At 33.4% G+C, this 18,057-nt stretch overlaps 1 protein-coding gene across 2 annotated transcripts in view; it reads right to left on the bottom strand.

The window, feature by feature from the left end:
• The window catches only part of LOC129798188 (G protein-coupled receptor kinase 2), a 70,620-nt gene that overhangs the window by 16,968 nt on the left and 35,595 nt on the right, over positions 1-18,057 (bottom strand). For both annotated transcript variants that reach the window (XR_008751390.1, XM_055841212.1), the window contains exons 7-8: positions 7,730-7,919; positions 2,256-2,662 (exon numbers count right to left, since the gene is read on the bottom strand). Coding sequence is in view for 1 of the 2 variants with exons in the window: in XM_055841212.1 (XP_055697187.1) it covers positions 2,256-2,662; positions 7,730-7,919 (597 nt within the window). In the remaining variant the exon portion in view is untranslated. The remainder of the gene's footprint in view (positions 1-2,255; positions 2,663-7,729; positions 7,920-18,057) is intronic.

The following is an 18,057-nucleotide window of genomic DNA, read 5'->3' as shown; positions in this document are numbered from 1 at the left end:
AAAATCAAAAGTTTGTTGCCTCATTTAAAAAACTAATTCAAAATGGTCAAAACATGCAACCAACTTAATGTAAACCGGGTACATTTTGAGTTTATATCATTTAAAAGACAAAGGACAAAAGCATTTGCGATTAAAAAACATTATGGAATTCAAACGGTGTACCGTATTTGCTTTATATTTTCCTGGAAAAGCGTAAGCGGCTATTTTAGAGCTTTTCAAGACCTGATTGTGTTAAAATCTTTTATGTTTCAAAACAGAATTCGAAACAGGGATACTACAAAAATTGCGAAACGCTACGGTGGAGGTCAAAAGAAACTGCATTATCGCCAAACATTGTCCTTAAAGTCAAGATGTTAATTGACGGAAATGCTAACGTTTATGTAGGACAAACTCTTCAATATGAACATAAATTTCTCTGGTGTGTAGGGGACATAAAAGAAGCCTTGGAAATCCCAAAGACAACACAATCCTAACAATGTAAAAAAAAAAGTTATGCTCGATAGAGCGAAGAAGTAGGCTCGCTTAGCTGTTTGAGGCTAGTTGTCAAGCATCGCCTTCTTTGATGAGAAAATCATTACAATTTAACAAATCGCCAATAAGCAAAATGATCGTGTCTCCTTGAGGGAAAGTTCATACGATAATTTGAACATTCGGTTGATCATCAGAAGTCAAGAGCTTAAGTCAAGGGTATGAACTTCCCTGATGACAAATTATAACTTTTCACTGGGTTTTTGGACTGTAGCGTCAAAGTGAATCGGAAAATTGTCCTAGAAGTCCTTATGTCGTGCTCTTTAGAAAATTTAGGTAAAAGATACTGGCAGTTATAACACGACTTCCAATCGAATTGTTATTTATTTTGTGCACACATTGGCATTCTCTGTATGGGATATTTTATTGACTAAGATCAGGACTAAAAAAATACCAATGTAGATGGGCTTAAGCTAGTCCTTCATTGTGAATGAGCCAGCATTCCGGAAATCCACGTTTGGAAAGCGTGCCATTTTACGTACATCAGCAAACTTAAGGCCGTAGTTGGTGACAAAGGCGGTTACGTCGACAGTTTTAAAATAGATTCTCAAATATTGCAAGATTTCTGAGTTTTTGCCGTTCACATCATCATTTTAATTCATACACTGCTGAATGATCCACAATTTTCAGAATTCACTCCGACGTCAAAATCTCACATTTTCACTTTTATATCGTGTCGACTTTTGTATCAATAACTATCTGAATATCAGAGATAGGGTAGAGTCAGTACTTTTTTGCCAGTAAGCACTTTTTCGCCACCTACAAATAAAACAACTTTTTAAGGGAATTATGGGCTTATGGAACTACGAAATGAGTATTATTTTGTGACCTTTAGTCCAACATATCGGAAAACAATATCAGGTTCTTTGTCAAATAGATTATTTGCAAATTATTAAGAAAAATTCTCGACAAGATGAACAATTACCAAAAAAATATGGAGTTTTTAAGGATCTTGTCAACACTAAGGAAAATTATCTTGCATTATTTTGTATTTTTGGTGTAGAGTATTTGATATTTTTCACTGAAACTCAATCTCTTATTAAAAGAGCTTACTTTTTTCCGCTGTGTAAATACTTTTCGCCACTAATTTTTCCAAGCATTTGACAAGTGCCGCACCTCGCGGAATTTAGCTGAAATAGGCACAATTTTCAATTGTTTTTTTTTTTCGTAAATGAAAAACGTGCAAAAAATCATTCGAAATACTCTAATAATTGTCTGGGTTCGTGGTTAAATAAGAAAAGTACTGTGCCGTGTACTTTTGGGTTTTTCGAAAGCAGCTCTTTCTTAAAAATCAATTGAAAACAAGTGCCAAAAAAGTGTTTACAAAGTGGCGAAAAGTACTGAGACATGCATTGCTGCAGTAAATGTATTTTTTCAACTAGATGTCCAAAAATTCCCGGAAAGTCTTCTGGTTTAGTACAGAGACAATGCTTCAAAGCATCTGTACAGAAAATTTCATTTTATTTCGACAAAAATTGTAAGAATTACAAGGGTATAAAACCTTTTAAGATGGCGAAATGGCTTACTCTACCCTATTTAGAATATTTTGATTTTAAATTTTCAAGTTTAATTTCCTGAAAAGTATTAAAAATTTCTCGGAGTTTTGGAAATCAAATTTGTGTTAACATTCCAAAAAAAAATCATATCAACTCTCCAATATTTTCCCATAAAATCATTATCTTCAATCTAGAAAATAATTCAACTCTGAAATTGTAGTTTATACTCACTTTAACTCTCCTATCAACCTCCTCTCGCTTCACTTTCTCCTTGCGCGCCCTAAACGGAGCCTGTCCCTCGATCATTTCGTAGAGCAAGCACCCAAAACTAAACCAATCCGGCGAAAATGCGTACTTATCGTTGTCTATCACCTCAGGCGCCATATAACCCACCGTTCCCACGCGCCCCCTCACCATTTCCCCCTCAGGAATTTCCACAGCCAGGCCCAAATCAGAGATTCTCACATGCCCATGATCATCAAGCAGGATATTCTCCGGCTTGCAATCACGGTACACAATACCCTGCTGATGCAGATGCTCCAAACCACAAACAACTTCAGCAGCATAAAATCTTGCCCGAAGAAGTTCAAATCCCGGCTCACCGCCCATGTTGTAGATGTGAAACTTTAAGTCACCACCTAAGGCAAGGGATGGGGAACCGGAAAAGATTTGGAAGGAAGAGGGAAGGAAAACATATAACGCATTAGCATCAAATTGAGAATCAATTACCCTTGAAATTGTCTTCAAAATATCACATACAGTCGCTGCAAAAATAATAGAGTCAATCCATTGAAAGTTTAAAATTTCTGTGGGGCAAAAAATGTTCATATAAATGTAAAAGATCTAAAAAAAAATTGGTTCATTACTAAATTTCATATCTGGAAATTTTCCGAGGTAGAAATATAAAAAACTTTAGTGATCAGTATTTTGCTAAAAATTATCAGTTGGTCAAAAAATAGATTAGGTTCGTGAAAATGTAATTTAGAGGATTTTTTTTTAAATCAAAATTCACACCCCTTTCTTTCTTAAAAGTTTAGCATATGCCTATCCTACTCATTCGCAGTCTTCTTCTTCCTTTAAACATCACATCAAATTAAATTTGGTTCAGTCCAATTTTGAGACCGAAAGAGTGAGATAGACTTATGCGAGTCTTTTGGGAAAGAAAGAGAAATGAATTTTGATTTCATGAAATTTATTATTATTATTATTATTTATTTTAATCAAAGCTGATAGGGTCCGCCCCTCTTACATAGTTTGATTAGAGGAATAAAAGAAAGTTATAAGCAAAGACTTAAAATAATAGGCAAAAAAAAAATCAGAAATCCAAGATTAGCCCTACTCGATCTGGTAGAATCTAGCAATGCCAGCCAGTGAGGATCTGGCATGCAAGGGAAGGGAGTTGAACAAGACAACTCCGTCAACAAAAATTGTTCGCGATAGCTGGTTAGAGTGAGCTCTCGGCACCAAGAGTCCCCGCACCCTGGCCGAGGCCCCAGGAATCAGAATTGAGGCCAAGTAACGCGGCCCTCCTGAAATAATCAAGCGAAAGAGAAATGAAACCGCTCTCTGACGGAGGAGTGATGGGAGATCACAACCCACCAAAATATTACGATGCCTAGAGATATGATCACGAGCGCGCAGCCCACAAACATATCTAACGCAGTTATTGAAGGTTACTGTCAAGCGTCTTAGTGTCTCACAGACGGCTGCAAAGAATAGCTCTGCACCATAAGTTATCACTGGTATGAGGAGTGACCTGACAAGGAGTAAGCGAGTATTAAATGGCGTAATCTCGCGAAAACGCCGAAGCGTACGGAGAGTGCAATATATCCTCTGGTTGATGTGAGACACGTGATCAGACCAGGTGAACGATGAATTAAAAATAACACCCAGATTGCGAGCGCGCTCAACAAGCGGGATAGGCTGCCCATAGATAGTGAGAGGGGCCGGGGGAGCCGCTAACGGCTTTTTGGATATCAAAATAGCCTGGGACTTCTTAGGGTTTAGAGCCAGTCCATTCAATGAAGCCCAATTCCCCACACAGAATTTGACCGATCTAAAAGGTTTGCCGGAGCCATTAGTAAATAAATCAAGCTGAAATAACGATTTCGGTCAGAAAACAATCAATTTTGATTTTTAATTCAAGATATTTTATATTTTCACCGAGCCAAATCGATTTCTTACTCAAAAGAAATTGAATTTTTCCCTGATCAAATTTTAATTTTTACTATCAATTTTGTTATTGCAAAAAAGTGCTATTTGCTATGCTAAAATTTACTATTTTATTAACAATATTGCCATAAAATAAATTTGGTTAATAATTTTTTTTCCGACCAAATGATTTTTTCCCTAACCAAATTTGAATTTTTACTACTAATTTTGAACTACTAACTGACCTGTTTGATTTTCTCACTGGTCAAACTTACAATTTCACTGATCAAATTTTATTACTATCATAAAATAGATTTGGTTCATATCTTTCTAACCAAACGGATTTTTTACTGATCATATATAAAGTTTTACTAATAATTTGGAATTAATAACTGATAAAATAATTTCTTTATTTTCATAAATATGGTTCGTAATATCTTTCGTATGTATTAATATACGTAATAAAATACAATTAACCGAATGTACTTTTTCAAATTTTTACCACTAATTTTCAGTTAATAATTGACCAGTTTGATTTTCTTACTGGCCAAATTGGCTATTGTTATGGCTCTGGCACACCTTTTAGATCCGGAAAATTTCATGAAGTCTAAATTCGAATCCATTTCTTTCTCACATGTTTTGCATATGACTATCTAATTCTTTCGCATACCAAATTCGATTGAGCTAAATTGAATTTAGAGTGATGTTTAAGAGAAGAAGAGTCCGAGAGAATGAGATAGACATATGCAAAACATGTGAGAAAGAAAGGGATCCTTATTTCGACTTCATGAAATTTTCCTGATCTAAAAGGCGTGCCGGAGCCATTAGGGGAAAGTGCTCTCCCTTCGAACGTTCATGCTTTCGAATAATGTGAATTTTCCTTTATTTTTGCTAAGAGACTTACATATTTCTATTAAATAATAGCTAGCTTATTATCAATTATTGATAATTATATGAAAATTATCTATAGGTCTCTTATAGGTTTTCATAGGACTCTAGCACAGTTTTTGGATCGGTGAAATTTCATGAAATCAAAATGTGTCTCCCTTTCTTTTTGAAAAGATTTGCATAACTCTATCCCACTCTTTCGAATTCGAAATTCGACTGAAATAAATTTAATTTGATGTGATGTTAAAAAGAAGAAGAAGAGTGCGAAAAAACAGGATAGACATATGCAAAACTTTTAAGAATGAAATGAGTGTGAATTTTGACTTTTTTCTGATCTAAAAGGTGTGCCGGAGTCATTACTGACCAAATTTGAATTTTTATTACTACTTACGGCTTATTATTACTTACGGATTCAGCACACCTTTTAAATTGGGAAAATTCCAAGAAATCAAAATTCCTGTCCCTTTCTTTCTCAATCCTTTTGCATAAGTCTCTCTCATGCTTTCGTACTCTTCTTCTTCTTCTTCTTTTAACATAACACCAAATTCAATTTAGTTCAATCGAATTTGGGATGTGAAAGACTGGGATATATTTATTCAAAATGTTTGAGAAAGAACGGGATGTGAATTTTGATTTCACAAAATTTTCCTGATCAAAAAGTTTTGTCGGAGAGCGGAAACATTACTGACTGATTTGACCAAATTTAATATATTACTTAAAAAAATTGTCATGTCATACAATAGAATTTGGTTCGTATGATCGTTCTGACCAGTTTGATTTTCTTACTGACAGAACTTATTATTTTACTGACCAAATTTGTTATTCTCAAAAAATAAATTTGGTTAGCAATATCTCAATATCTAAACCAATTTTTTGTTAACCCAATTTGAATTTCTATTGACCATTTTTACCAAAATACTCCCCATGCAGCTGCAGCTATTGAAAATTTCATCTATGTGAATAAATTAACAGTCGGACGACAAAAAATAAAAAAAAATACGGCCAGAAAATTTAAAACATTAATCTATTTTTTGCAAAGATAGTTTATAACTTTTTGATATTTTCTAAGGAAGAAAATTTCACTTTTTGATGCTTTTAATTTATTTACATATCGTTTTAATTACCTGTTTTTTTATTATATTTTTTACTGACCATTTTTATCAGAATACTGCCCAATATGCAGTAACCAGAAATATCGTACCCAGGACGATTATACGTAAGAATCTTCCCAACATATTTATTTTTCGGGAAAAATGATTGGAAACTTCCATGTACTTTTACCTCTACTGATCATTTTTTACTAATTTATTAATTGAATTAGTACGGAAAATTCAAAAAACAAATATTAGGTCAAATTCTTAATGTCAAACTTACGATACCATTACGAAAATTTTACCGTAAGAAAATCTGTAAATATTCTGAAGAAGTGTTGCAAAAAATTATGCCGGGAATTCGCCGAGAAATGGAATCTCTCCAAGAAAACTCATCAACTTTTCCCAAAGCTTTCGACTCTGGCTCTGAACCTTCATCAGTGGCTGTAGCAAAAATAGGGAGACATTATTTTTCTCAGTTGAATGAATTATTGGTCTGATAGGATGTAGTAGATAGTGGACGGAAAAATAGACCTCTCTTGAATTTTACTGTTTAATTCTTCATAATTTTTCGGGGATGGATATCCTCTTCATCAGGTTTCGAATTGGAAGAAAGATCTCGTAAGTGGGAAAATTTGTTGCTGCACTTCACTTGGATTTTTTCACAATTTTTACAGAGGATCACACATTCTGTATCAGGCTTTTGGATGGTGAACATCTCAGTGCAACGTAATTTTTTTCCAATTAGAAACCTGATGAAGAGTACATTCATCCTCGAAGTCGTGAAGAATTAAAGAGTAAAAATCAAGAGAGGTCTATTTTCCGTTTTCTATCTAATCCTTAGTTGATCTAATTTTTTTCAACTGGCCAGTATTTTTTCTTGAGAATTGTTCGAATTCGGAATGTTTGGAATGTTCAAGGCTTCTAGGATCTTTTCTTTGTTCGAATTGATCTCTTTTGGAAGATCAGAGGTTGAAGAAGGCTCAGAGCCAGAGCTAAAAGCTTTGGAAATAGCTGAATTTTGGTATGATCATCAATACAATTATCCTCACGGCAAGATTTGCTTCACAACGTTGAAAGGAGCGTTTCCGAGTGAAACAATTGAATTCTGACATAAAACCCTGGCGTAAAAATAGGGGAATGTTGGCATGGTTCGCACAGAGCGAGCTTTCAAACAACGCAATTTTTCTCTTATTTTGCAAAGAGCTAGTTCGTTACTTCTTAGCCATAAGATAGATAATTATTAAGCTCATGAAACGAGATGAGAAATGGTAAGTCAGCTCTTTGCAAACGAAGAGAAAATTCGCATTGTTTGAAGGTTCACTCTGTGCAAACCATGCCTACATTCCCCTAACTTAAGATTTACGTCAATATCTTCCTGCTGTGAAAATTAGTTCAATAACGTAATAATTACGATTCTTTTACGTTATTTTTAATATGGTAAGAAAACGTTTATAAGGAAGACTTTTACCAGTTTTTGTCATGTTAGAGTGAACCTTTTGCCCTTTTTGTTTTTTGGGTACGGTAATCAAGGGGACTCTATTATTTTTGCGTCAACTGTTAATATCTACCCACCGTTCATAATGGTAAGAACGAGACATAGAGCATCCTTCGTCTCATAAGCATAAGCCAGATTGACGACAAAGCGCGAATTGATTTTCTGCAAAATTTGCTTCTCAATCAACACCATACTTTCACCTTTGCGCTTCTTTATTCTCTTCTTCTCCAACTTCTTGCAAGCGTACATCTTTCCAGTTGCACGAACCTTTTGCACACAAGAAGACACCAAAGTAAAACAGAATTTAAATTAAAAATAACAAGTTGAAGAAGAAAGAAACACTGAAAGTTAATGAGAGGAATTTATCACTTTTACACCGATGCCAAGTACCAACATTATAGCATCAAATATTGCATAAAAATGTAAATGAATGAATTAATTTGCAACTATGTATTGCAATTTGCATTAATTGACGCTGTCGTGCTAATACCACATGATTAAAATTGTTTCATACACAATTAGACTAACATTATTAAATGAACATTAATTCTTGAGGAGAGGAAATGCCCTGACAATGTGAGAAACTTCTCCCAAAAAAAAAAGACAAAACCATGCCAGAAATATTTCCTTCTTCATCTTCAATCTCAAACCCAAACCGAAGAATGTGAATATTCTTTTCATTAAATATTACTTCCACAAGAGTTCAAAGAAACCCTTCCCAATCCCCCCAACCCTTATTAAGAAAATTCCACATAGTACGCTGATGTTAAACTTTTGTGTGCCAAATAGATGACATAAATTTTATCTTGTAATTCAACTTGAAAGTGAATCATTCCGCCAGAGTCCCATTGAATTTCTCGCTTCAAATTATCGCAATTAAGCGCTTTTAATCAATCTCTGTCGCTTTTGGGTGGAAAATGTCTCAATTCAGTCAAGTTATTTTTATTTATAAAGAAAAGAAAAACCATAATCTTGTCTTTCATTTCACCCGACATCAATTTCGACCTTAATGGGATTTATTGAGAATTTATATTCGCGCATTTTTTAAGTTCCTCAAAACCCCAATCATTGAATTTACACACGGTCAGAGAGAAACCACATTATTAAAGAAGAATAAGTGTTTGCATCGCATAAATTTGCTATTAAAAACAGCAATTTTGAATAACCCCTAAACAATTATTATAGATCGTATTTGTGGAATAAATTTCAATTAAAGGCTAAAACATATTGACCATCAAAATTTTATTGACCATAATATTATTTTAAAAATAAATTGCAAATATCTAAAATTTACTTGGGAAGAACGAGGCTAAATCAACCAGAAAATGAAGCTTTTCTTTATGCATAATTTATGTATGAAAAATTTTCTTGGACTTCTTGTATTTTAGACGAATGAATATTTCAGTGAATCCCCTAAATTCTGAGACAAACATTTAATCTTGAAAATTTTAATTCAACTTGAAAAAGATGATTTATATTCTTGGATAAAGATTTTGGACTTTCAAAGCGTCAGATTTCTGTAAGATAGAATGCCGAAAACTTCAACAGTAACTGAGATAAAAATGATTGTCAAAATGAAAAATGAACATGTTTTTTATGGTACTTTACTGTTCTCAAGTGCTTCTGCATTATCGACTTTTCTTTATTTTGGTTCCTGTCTAGACTTTCTCCAGTCCTCGGCGTATTAAAACCACTAAACTGTCGTAACAAAAACCTCTACAAAAAAGTCGATTATGTAGAGACATTTAAGAACAGTAAAAACCTAAAGAATATGTTCATTTTTCATTGAAATAACAGCATTAAGTTTGACACGAGGGACGTTTCAGCCCTCTATGCTTCCAGCCCAATTCTTAGTCAAGAAAAATTACATAAAATCGCAATTTCTATCTCTTTCTTTTCTAAGCGTATCCACTCTTTTACACTCATATATTCCACTCTTTTACATTCAAATCCAAATTGAATTTCATGTGATTCCCACGAGAAGAAGAAGAAGAATATAAAAAGTGGGATAAACACATGAAACATGTTAGAGAATGACAAATATGGAAGTTTTAATTTCATGAAATTTTCCTGATCTAAAAGGTGAGTCGGAAGCATTAGGGTAAGTGTGCCAAATTTCGGACAGCTTGCAATTTCGGCCACATTTTTTATTCTTCGAATATCCATAAATTTTCACGATAGTTTAAACTGTCATGAGAGTTTTGCGTAAACAACGGACTAAGACAGGGGGACGGACTATCGTGCATCCTCTTTAGCCTGGCACTGGAGAAATCGATCCGTGACTCCGGCGTGAGCATGAGGAGGGTCATACTCAATAAGTCCACGCAGCTCCTAGCCTATGCTGACGATATTGATATTATGGGACGCAATCCCAGAGCTGTACGAGAGACCTTCATCCAGATTGAACATGCGGCACGAAATCTGGGGCTACAGATAAACGAAGGCAAAACAAAGTACATGGTGGCCTCGTCAGCAGCAACTCCGGCAACATCTACGGAGAGCATCGGTCAAACAGGGCTCCCGATGGGGGACCACAACTTTGAAGTTGTCAACTCCTTCGTGTACCTTGGGTCAACAATCACAGCCGACAACAACATCTCAACAGAAGTCCGCGCACGGCTGCTGAAAGCCAACAAGGCCTATTTCAGTCTATCAAGAGTTTTCCGGTCCAGAAACTTAAGCATAAAGACTAGCATAAAGACTGCTGTATAGGACTATGATCCTGCCAGTCCTCACGTATTCGTCTGAAACGTGGGTCCTCAGCAAACAGAATTGAGAACTCTTAGCCGCATTTGAGAGGAGGATCCTACGACGGATTTTTGGCCCCATATGTGAGGAGGGACGATTCCGGAGCCTATACAACCATGAGGTGTATGAGCGCTACCGAGAGGTAACTGTCGTCAAGCAAATTCGCCTCAATAGGCTCCGGTGGGCTAGTCATCTGGTTCGCAAGGATGAGGACGACTCAGCCTGGAAAGTCTTTAGGGGCGGACTCTAGACTTCGAGGAGACGAGGCCGACCTAGCCTCAGATGGACCGACGGCGTGGACCAGGACGCCAGCTCATTAGGCGTGCGGAATTGGAGAACAGTGGCGCGTAACAGGCTCAAGTGGCGACGGGTCCTGAGTCAGGCCAGGACCAGTAACTCGTTGTAGCGCCGGATAAGTAAGTAAGTAATTAATGGAAATTTGAAGAACAAAACAGTGGCCGAAATTGCAAGCTGGCTAAAATTGCAAACTGGTCGAAATTTGGCACACTTACCCAATTTAATGAAAATTGTTAGGAAAAAAATCGATTTTACCATGTTTTCTAACGAGTCCCGGTCAAAGTCCCGAAAGCCAAAATCCCGAAAGCCAAAATCCCGAATTTTTAAAAATGTCATAGCTACTCCCACGATTGTAACTGCGCTTGCGGAGGCAAAGGGAAATCTTCTGTGTCTTGGGAAATTATTCTATAGATTTTCCTCCATATAATTTCATCCCTTTCATGATTTTGAACATTCGGGATTTTGACTGCCACCGTTTCTGACATATATAAGACAACAGCGCCTCGGGCAGCCTCTGGCGTCAGTTTCACGAACTTAATAGGTTCTAGAGAATTGTCGGATATGAAAATGAGAATATTCCCTTATGAAAAAACAAATCGGTTCAGGATAGAAGATACAGGCACTCAAGCAGTAGAAAATGTCAAAAACGGTTTTGTCTAGATTCCAAGCGCAAAAACAAAATTAAATCAAAATTATTATAAGTATTTTCGTAAATCATTTTATCAAAACAATAGAAAAAATAGCATGAGAATTCAAGGAGTTAAAAAAATCAAAATTGTTGCAGTGTTATTAAATAATAGAGGAAAAATGTATAGAAAAATATGTATGGGCATCATGATAAAATTTTGATTTACACAGTCTTGTTAAAAACCATTTTGCTTTGAAACTGAATATATTAGGGTAAATGTCCTAATTCAAAACCATTTCCAGATGCATTAACTTTGACAGAAGATTCAACACATTAAGTTCATATTTTTTCTGAAGAGAATTACATAAATTTGCTCCTTGACTCTTATAGAATGTTACTGCTTAGTGAAAATTCTTTAAATATAATTTGAAAACTTCTAAAATTTGTAAATATAAATGGATTTTCGCTTTATTTGGAGCAAAATTAACTAAATAATGAAACTGTGGTATAGAAAACATATAAATATAATAATTTAGTATTGTATTTATCATGAAAACAATTACGTTTCCATTTGGAGTAGCGAAAAATTTCCATTTGGAGCAGGCTTTGAATTAGCTTAATTTACTCTACGAAACTTCAAAATTATTTTTTTATTCTCAAAATGTTTGTGGTTTGATTTTAATCATTTTAATGAAAAAAGAGTAATAATATTACTACAACTTTACTTAATTTACAAACTTCACGGAACCCCCGCCAGTGGCGCTTAAATCATCATACCTGAACGAATACAGATTCTTCTGTAATATTCCATATCATAACATATTTCTGACAATATTGAATGTATATATGTATTCTCCTCCTATTTTAAAATGTTTTTAATAACATATCATCCAATTTATGACACGTCATATCACATTTTTATTATGTCAAAAAATTAGAAAATATGACACCAAAATCGATACTCCAACTGAAATTTTCTTTAGTAAATTCTTGAAGAGATGAGTCTTGAAATGTCTCTTCAATGCAGAATAAAGAAAATTAAATAATTTTTATTTTTGAGCACTGGAATAAAAGCGCCCCTTGCGGTGGACACTTGAACTTCCCACGTTCAGAAAAGTTTTCTGCCAAGCAATTATCGTTGTATTTTGAGCAAAAATATAAAAAGAACTACCAAGAAACATATTAAAACTTTTTCTAACGACGAGATTTTCTCAAGTGGTGGCAGAATTTTGATTTATTTAAGAAAACGACCATTTAAGATTAAAGCTGCCCAACATATCCCATCAAAATCCATTAACTCAGTAAATTCCAGAATGCCGTGTTTCTTCTTGAAAGCACTTCGTTACATCATCCTCCCCCAAATGACTCCCGTGAGAGTGAATAAAAATGGAAGCAGAAAAAAAATCTCTGCAGAATATCATTCATTGCGAAGATGGCAAAAATTGGGAACATTCCAATCTTGAGAATCAATCAAATTACACCCGCCTTCCTACCCCTGCCCTGCCCATATCTTTCTAAAGTGCAAGAACTCTCTCTAAAAAGTTGAGTATGTCTGAAAATTTCAAGAAAATTGATTGTAACGTGAAAATCAATGGGGAAATTGAAAGGTTCTTCCCTTCCCCCTTCAACATCAAAATGAATCTCACCCTCCAAAACCTGGGCGAGATACTCTCTGTACATATTTGGAATTCTTTGAAAGCAAGAGAGAGAGAGAGACTGGTGGTCGGATTTAGTAAAAGCTGGAGAGGGGGATTTAAGTGGTTTGGGTGGAGAAATCAAAAAAAAAAAAAGAAGTGAACATGTGCAGGTAAAGTGAAAACACCTCAAAAATGAGGAAGGTCAGTTACTGTGAAATTCACCGAGAATTTCAGTTATCTGCAAAAGTACGATAAGTATCTCCCATTTTGGGTAGGGAAACATTCAAAGTGACAATTTTGTGGCATTCCTCAAGAATTTGTCATAGCAAATGCTCTTTTAGAAGTAACTGCAAATAGGGCTGATGCAGAACTGAATTCACATAATTTATTTATAGAATAAATAATTATATGCTTCATTAATATTAAATTTTTTTAACAACTTGGCATTCTCGATTTTGGATTCTAATGGTGTATAAACATATCACTATCAAATTTCTCCTGTCACTCATTAAAATTTTATAATGGAAAATTGTTGTTATCTTTCTAATTAATGCCCATCTTAATGTGATTTCCAAAAAAGTAATAGCAATAAATAATTATATCTGAATTACTATTTTCAATGGAGTTAATGCAAATTGAGATGAAAAATCGGCGAAAAAATTATGAAAATCAATTTTATAGCACTAAAACATTTTTCAGTTAGCCGAGACACACACCTCACACCTCATAAATCGTTTAGGCTGCAATGCAATATTCTATTTTCTTAAGCTTATACACTGCTGGCAATAATCATAGCTCCACTTTTTCATACTGGAAAAACTTTGTAAAAAAATTTTTTTAGAAAAAAATAAAAAAATCATTTGAAGGTACTTTCATACCGATATGAAAAATTGCCATTTGAATTTCATACCGTTAGAACTGTGAGTACTGTGATAGAACCTTCATCAAAATGGCGATTTTCGGGTGGCAATAATTATAGCTCCACTCAATAAATTTGGCTCCAGGGTATTTATTTTCAATCAGTCGAGGTAAATATCTTTTAGTAATCTAATTAATAACTTTATTGAGCTAATTAGAATCATTTTTATAAAGTTTTTCATGAATTTTGTTAAAATTTTGCAAGAAAAATGTTTAACGAACAAAAATAAGGGATTAATTAAGGTCTTGAAAGGGATGGAAATTGACAACCAAAAAATTTCCATAAAAATGACAATATCCTATCACCTTTCATCCGAATTTGTTCATATAGCCGACATATACGCTTTTTAAACCACTCCCAGGGCTAAAAATCTTCTTTTGTTAAGCTGTCTACACATATCAGCATTTTTTAAAAAAATTCTTTAAAAAAATTTTTAAAAAATAAGAATGGGCCGGTCTTTTTTACAAAATTGCTTACATACTAGGCAAATTTCTGTAAAAAATCCATTTTTTTACAAAAATTTTCACTAGTGTAGAGCCGATTCTTTTTAAAAACCTTTTTAGGTTTATTTTTTAAAGAATTTTTTTAAAAAATGCTCATAGTGTGTAGACAGCCTTAGAGGCAAAAGTGTGCAATTTTCCGTGTTTGAGTCGGAAAAAATAAGTTTTCTACCGAAATTTGATGTAAAACAATGCTGACTGCTTAGTCTCATCATGTCCTGTTTATTTTTTCGCAAACCAGAATCCCAAGTGACTAAGGGAGTCTTTAGAATACTGGAACAAAAAATTATCAAAAAGAAGCTTTTTGCAGTTTGATGAACAGAAGGTGTTTTACCTAATTTAAGTGGTACAAAATTATTTTTTTTTTTCGAATAAAAAAATTGATAGGTCTTATCTTACTTAACTTGTTTTCTGTCTGAAAAAATAATTTTAAACCACTTAAATTAGGTAAAACACCTTCTGTTCATCAAACTGCAAAAAGCTTCTTTTTGATAATTTTTTGTTCCAGTATTCTAAAGACTCCCTTAGTCACTTGGGATTCTGGTTTGCGAAAAAATAAACAGGACATGATGAGACTAAGCAGTCAGCATTGTTTTACATCAAATTTCGGTAGAAAACTTATTTTTTCCGACTCAAACACGGAAAATTGCACACTTTTGCCTCTAACAAAAGAAGATTTTTAGCCCTGGGAGTGGTTTAAAAAGCGTATATGTCGGCTATATGAACAAATTCGGATGAAAGGTGATAGGATATTGTCATTTTTATGGAAATTTTTTGGTTGTCAATTTCCATCCCTTTCAAGACCTTAATTAATCCCTTATTTTTGTTCGTTAAACATTTTTCTTGCAAAATTTTAACAAAATTCATGAAAAACTTTATAAAAATGATTCTAATTAGCTCAATAAAGTTATTAATTAGATTACTAAAAGATATTTACCTCGACTGATTGAAAATAAATACCCTGGAGCCAAATTTATTGAGTGGAGCTATAATTATTGCCACCCGAAAATCGCCATTTTGATGAAGGTTCTATCACAGTACTCACAGTTCTAACGGTATGAAATTCAAATGGCAATTTTTCATATCGGTATGAAAATACCTTCAAATGATTTTTTTTATTTTTTTCTAAAAAATTTTTTTACAAAGTTTTTCCAGTATGAAAAAGTGGAGCTATGATTATTGCCAGCAGTGTAGATGGTTTATCTTATCTTTCAAGCAAAAATTTACGAAATTAATAAATAAAATAATTGTAGTTGCATTTATAAAAAAAGAAAATGCAAATCATAAGAAAAATTTGTGCTGCATTTAGGTGTGCGTCTCGGGATATTTTCAAATCACTCTGGGAAAAAAGGCTTGTCATTTGTTTATAATTATAATTATTAATTAATAATTATAAAAATCCATCCCATAATGCAGCACGAAAAAGCTTTTTAAATTATCCAAGGCACACACCACAATTCGTTTAAGCTGATATACTATCCTATGTTTTTCACTATTTAAAAGGGTTTTCCATTCTTTCAGGCAAGAAATTTATTCTACCTAAATTTATTTGGTAAAATAATTCGGGTAGTCTTTACAAAAAATAAATAAATAAATAAAGCAATTTTTCCTGCACATAGGTGTGTGTCTTGGGATACTTTGAACTAAATCTGAAAGACAGATCCTGTCATTTGTTTATTATTATTATAAATTAATCATTAATTATTTATTTTAAAAATCGATCCTATAAAGCAGAACGAAAAACTTTCTCAGTTAGCCAAGACACACACCAATAATCCTTTAAGCTACTAAACAATATTCTATTTTCTTCAACTTTAGAAGGATTTCTGCTCTGTCAAGCATAAAGCTTACTTAATTTATTAAATAACATAATTTGGGTAGCAAATATGAAAAACAGGACAAGAAAAACTTATAGAGTATTTTTTCTGCACTTAGTGTGCATCTCGGGATATTTTGAACTTATTCTGAAAGGAAAGGCTTGTCATTTGTTAGATAAAAGTTTTTGAAAAAAGGTCCTTTCACCACACAGAATATAAAAAAGTTTCGTGAAATTTGTGGCCACATGGATCTCTTTACAAATTTGTAAGAAGGATATCCTCCCCTATAAACTATGTAAAACGTTTGATTTAATTTATAATTAGAACATTTTTTGTAAAACTTTTAAAATGGATTCAGTTGATAATGTTACAAACCTCATTCAGAGTAATAATTTTAGTAAACTTTTTTTTAACATGTCAAGAAAAAACATAAAAAGAAAACGAAGTAACGCAGAATTCTGTAAAGCAGCTGAAAGGATTTATTTGGTGTGTGTCTTGATTAATAGAAAAAATATGTTATAGTGTTATTATCTCGCTTACTGTTATAAAATCCACTTTACGCCAAAAATGATTTTTATTAATTATTTTTATCAGCGATCTTACTAGCGTTTTGAAGATTTGAGTGTTTCGAGACAGAAAACCTAAATTCAAAAAATTAAAATTAGTTTTTTATAATGTAATTATACTATTTCAAATAGAACTGTTTATGCTTTTATAACACTTAATTTAGTGCTTTTATTTTCAAAGTATTATTCTGAATTAATAAACTCATTTTTAGTCAAATGTTTTTTTTTCAATTTTTTTATATACTGGCCCATTTTGAGCATTTTCGTACATTGTTCGGTTTAAAAATGATTATTCAATTTAGAAAATATCGTGAAAAAATGTTCCATAGGCGCTTCAAAGTTTTGCACCGGGCAGGAATCGAACTCGCAACTGTGGTAGTCGAGCCAGGGGTCACACCGGCGAAGAGCCGAACGCTCTTACCAATTGCACCACGAACCAGATTTTTCCCACGTTTCTTTTAGGCCTCAATATATTTCCTTGTATTCTCTACAACTTTACAAAACAAAACGAAACAGAATTTCAAGAGCAGTAAGGCAAAACTTGAAAATTTCTAATGAAAACCTCTGGAAATATATTGATGAATTTTCATTGTTTTTTTTTATTATTTATTTATTATTATTTTTTAATTATTATTTTTTGGATATGGTTTTTTTCTGAAAGTCAATGCATTAGAAGAAGTTATAGAGAATTACAAGAGTAGTCCAACGATAACACATGTCTTAAGAGCGAATAAGACATAAATTTTGTATTCCAAAAAAAAAACTATATTTTTGTATTTTGGTAAATAATAAATTATAATGTGTTTTATAGAGAATTTCAAGGCCTTTCCAATAGTACCGCAATTGTTAAATTTGGTTAACTCATTAACCCATTCCTTACCATGGTATTATACATCATACGCAAATTGAGTGATTTTTGATGATTTATTTCTGGGACATTTTTATCCGAATTGATGTCGGGAAGGGATTTTTAGTAACGTTAGTTATTCAATTACTTGAGAAAAATAGTCCAACAGAGATGAAAATGCATTTTGTTATTATTTTCTTGCTTCGCTGAAGGTCACGACATCCCGTCGAATTTGTTAAAATTGGCGTCTTTCCTCTTTCCTGATTTGAATTCTAGTTGCCAATTTCTTTTCTTGGATAGTTACTCCATCTAAAGCAATAGAGTTTGTAATTAATTAATGCACAGAATTTATATTCAGTGACCGTTAAGACGTGTGTTTGATAGAGGCTTCCCGCGCCCCCATATGAGATAAAATTTTTTTCTTTTCAAAAAATTCATCTACTAAT

The sequence above is a fragment of the Phlebotomus papatasi genome, chromosome 1 (genome assembly GCF_024763615.1).
Source record: "Phlebotomus papatasi isolate M1 chromosome 1, Ppap_2.1, whole genome shotgun sequence".
Taxonomy (NCBI): Eukaryota; Metazoa; Arthropoda; class Insecta; order Diptera; family Psychodidae; genus Phlebotomus; species Phlebotomus papatasi.
The sequence above is the reverse complement of the archived record's forward strand: the minus strand, read 5'-3'. Positions and strand labels throughout refer to the sequence as shown.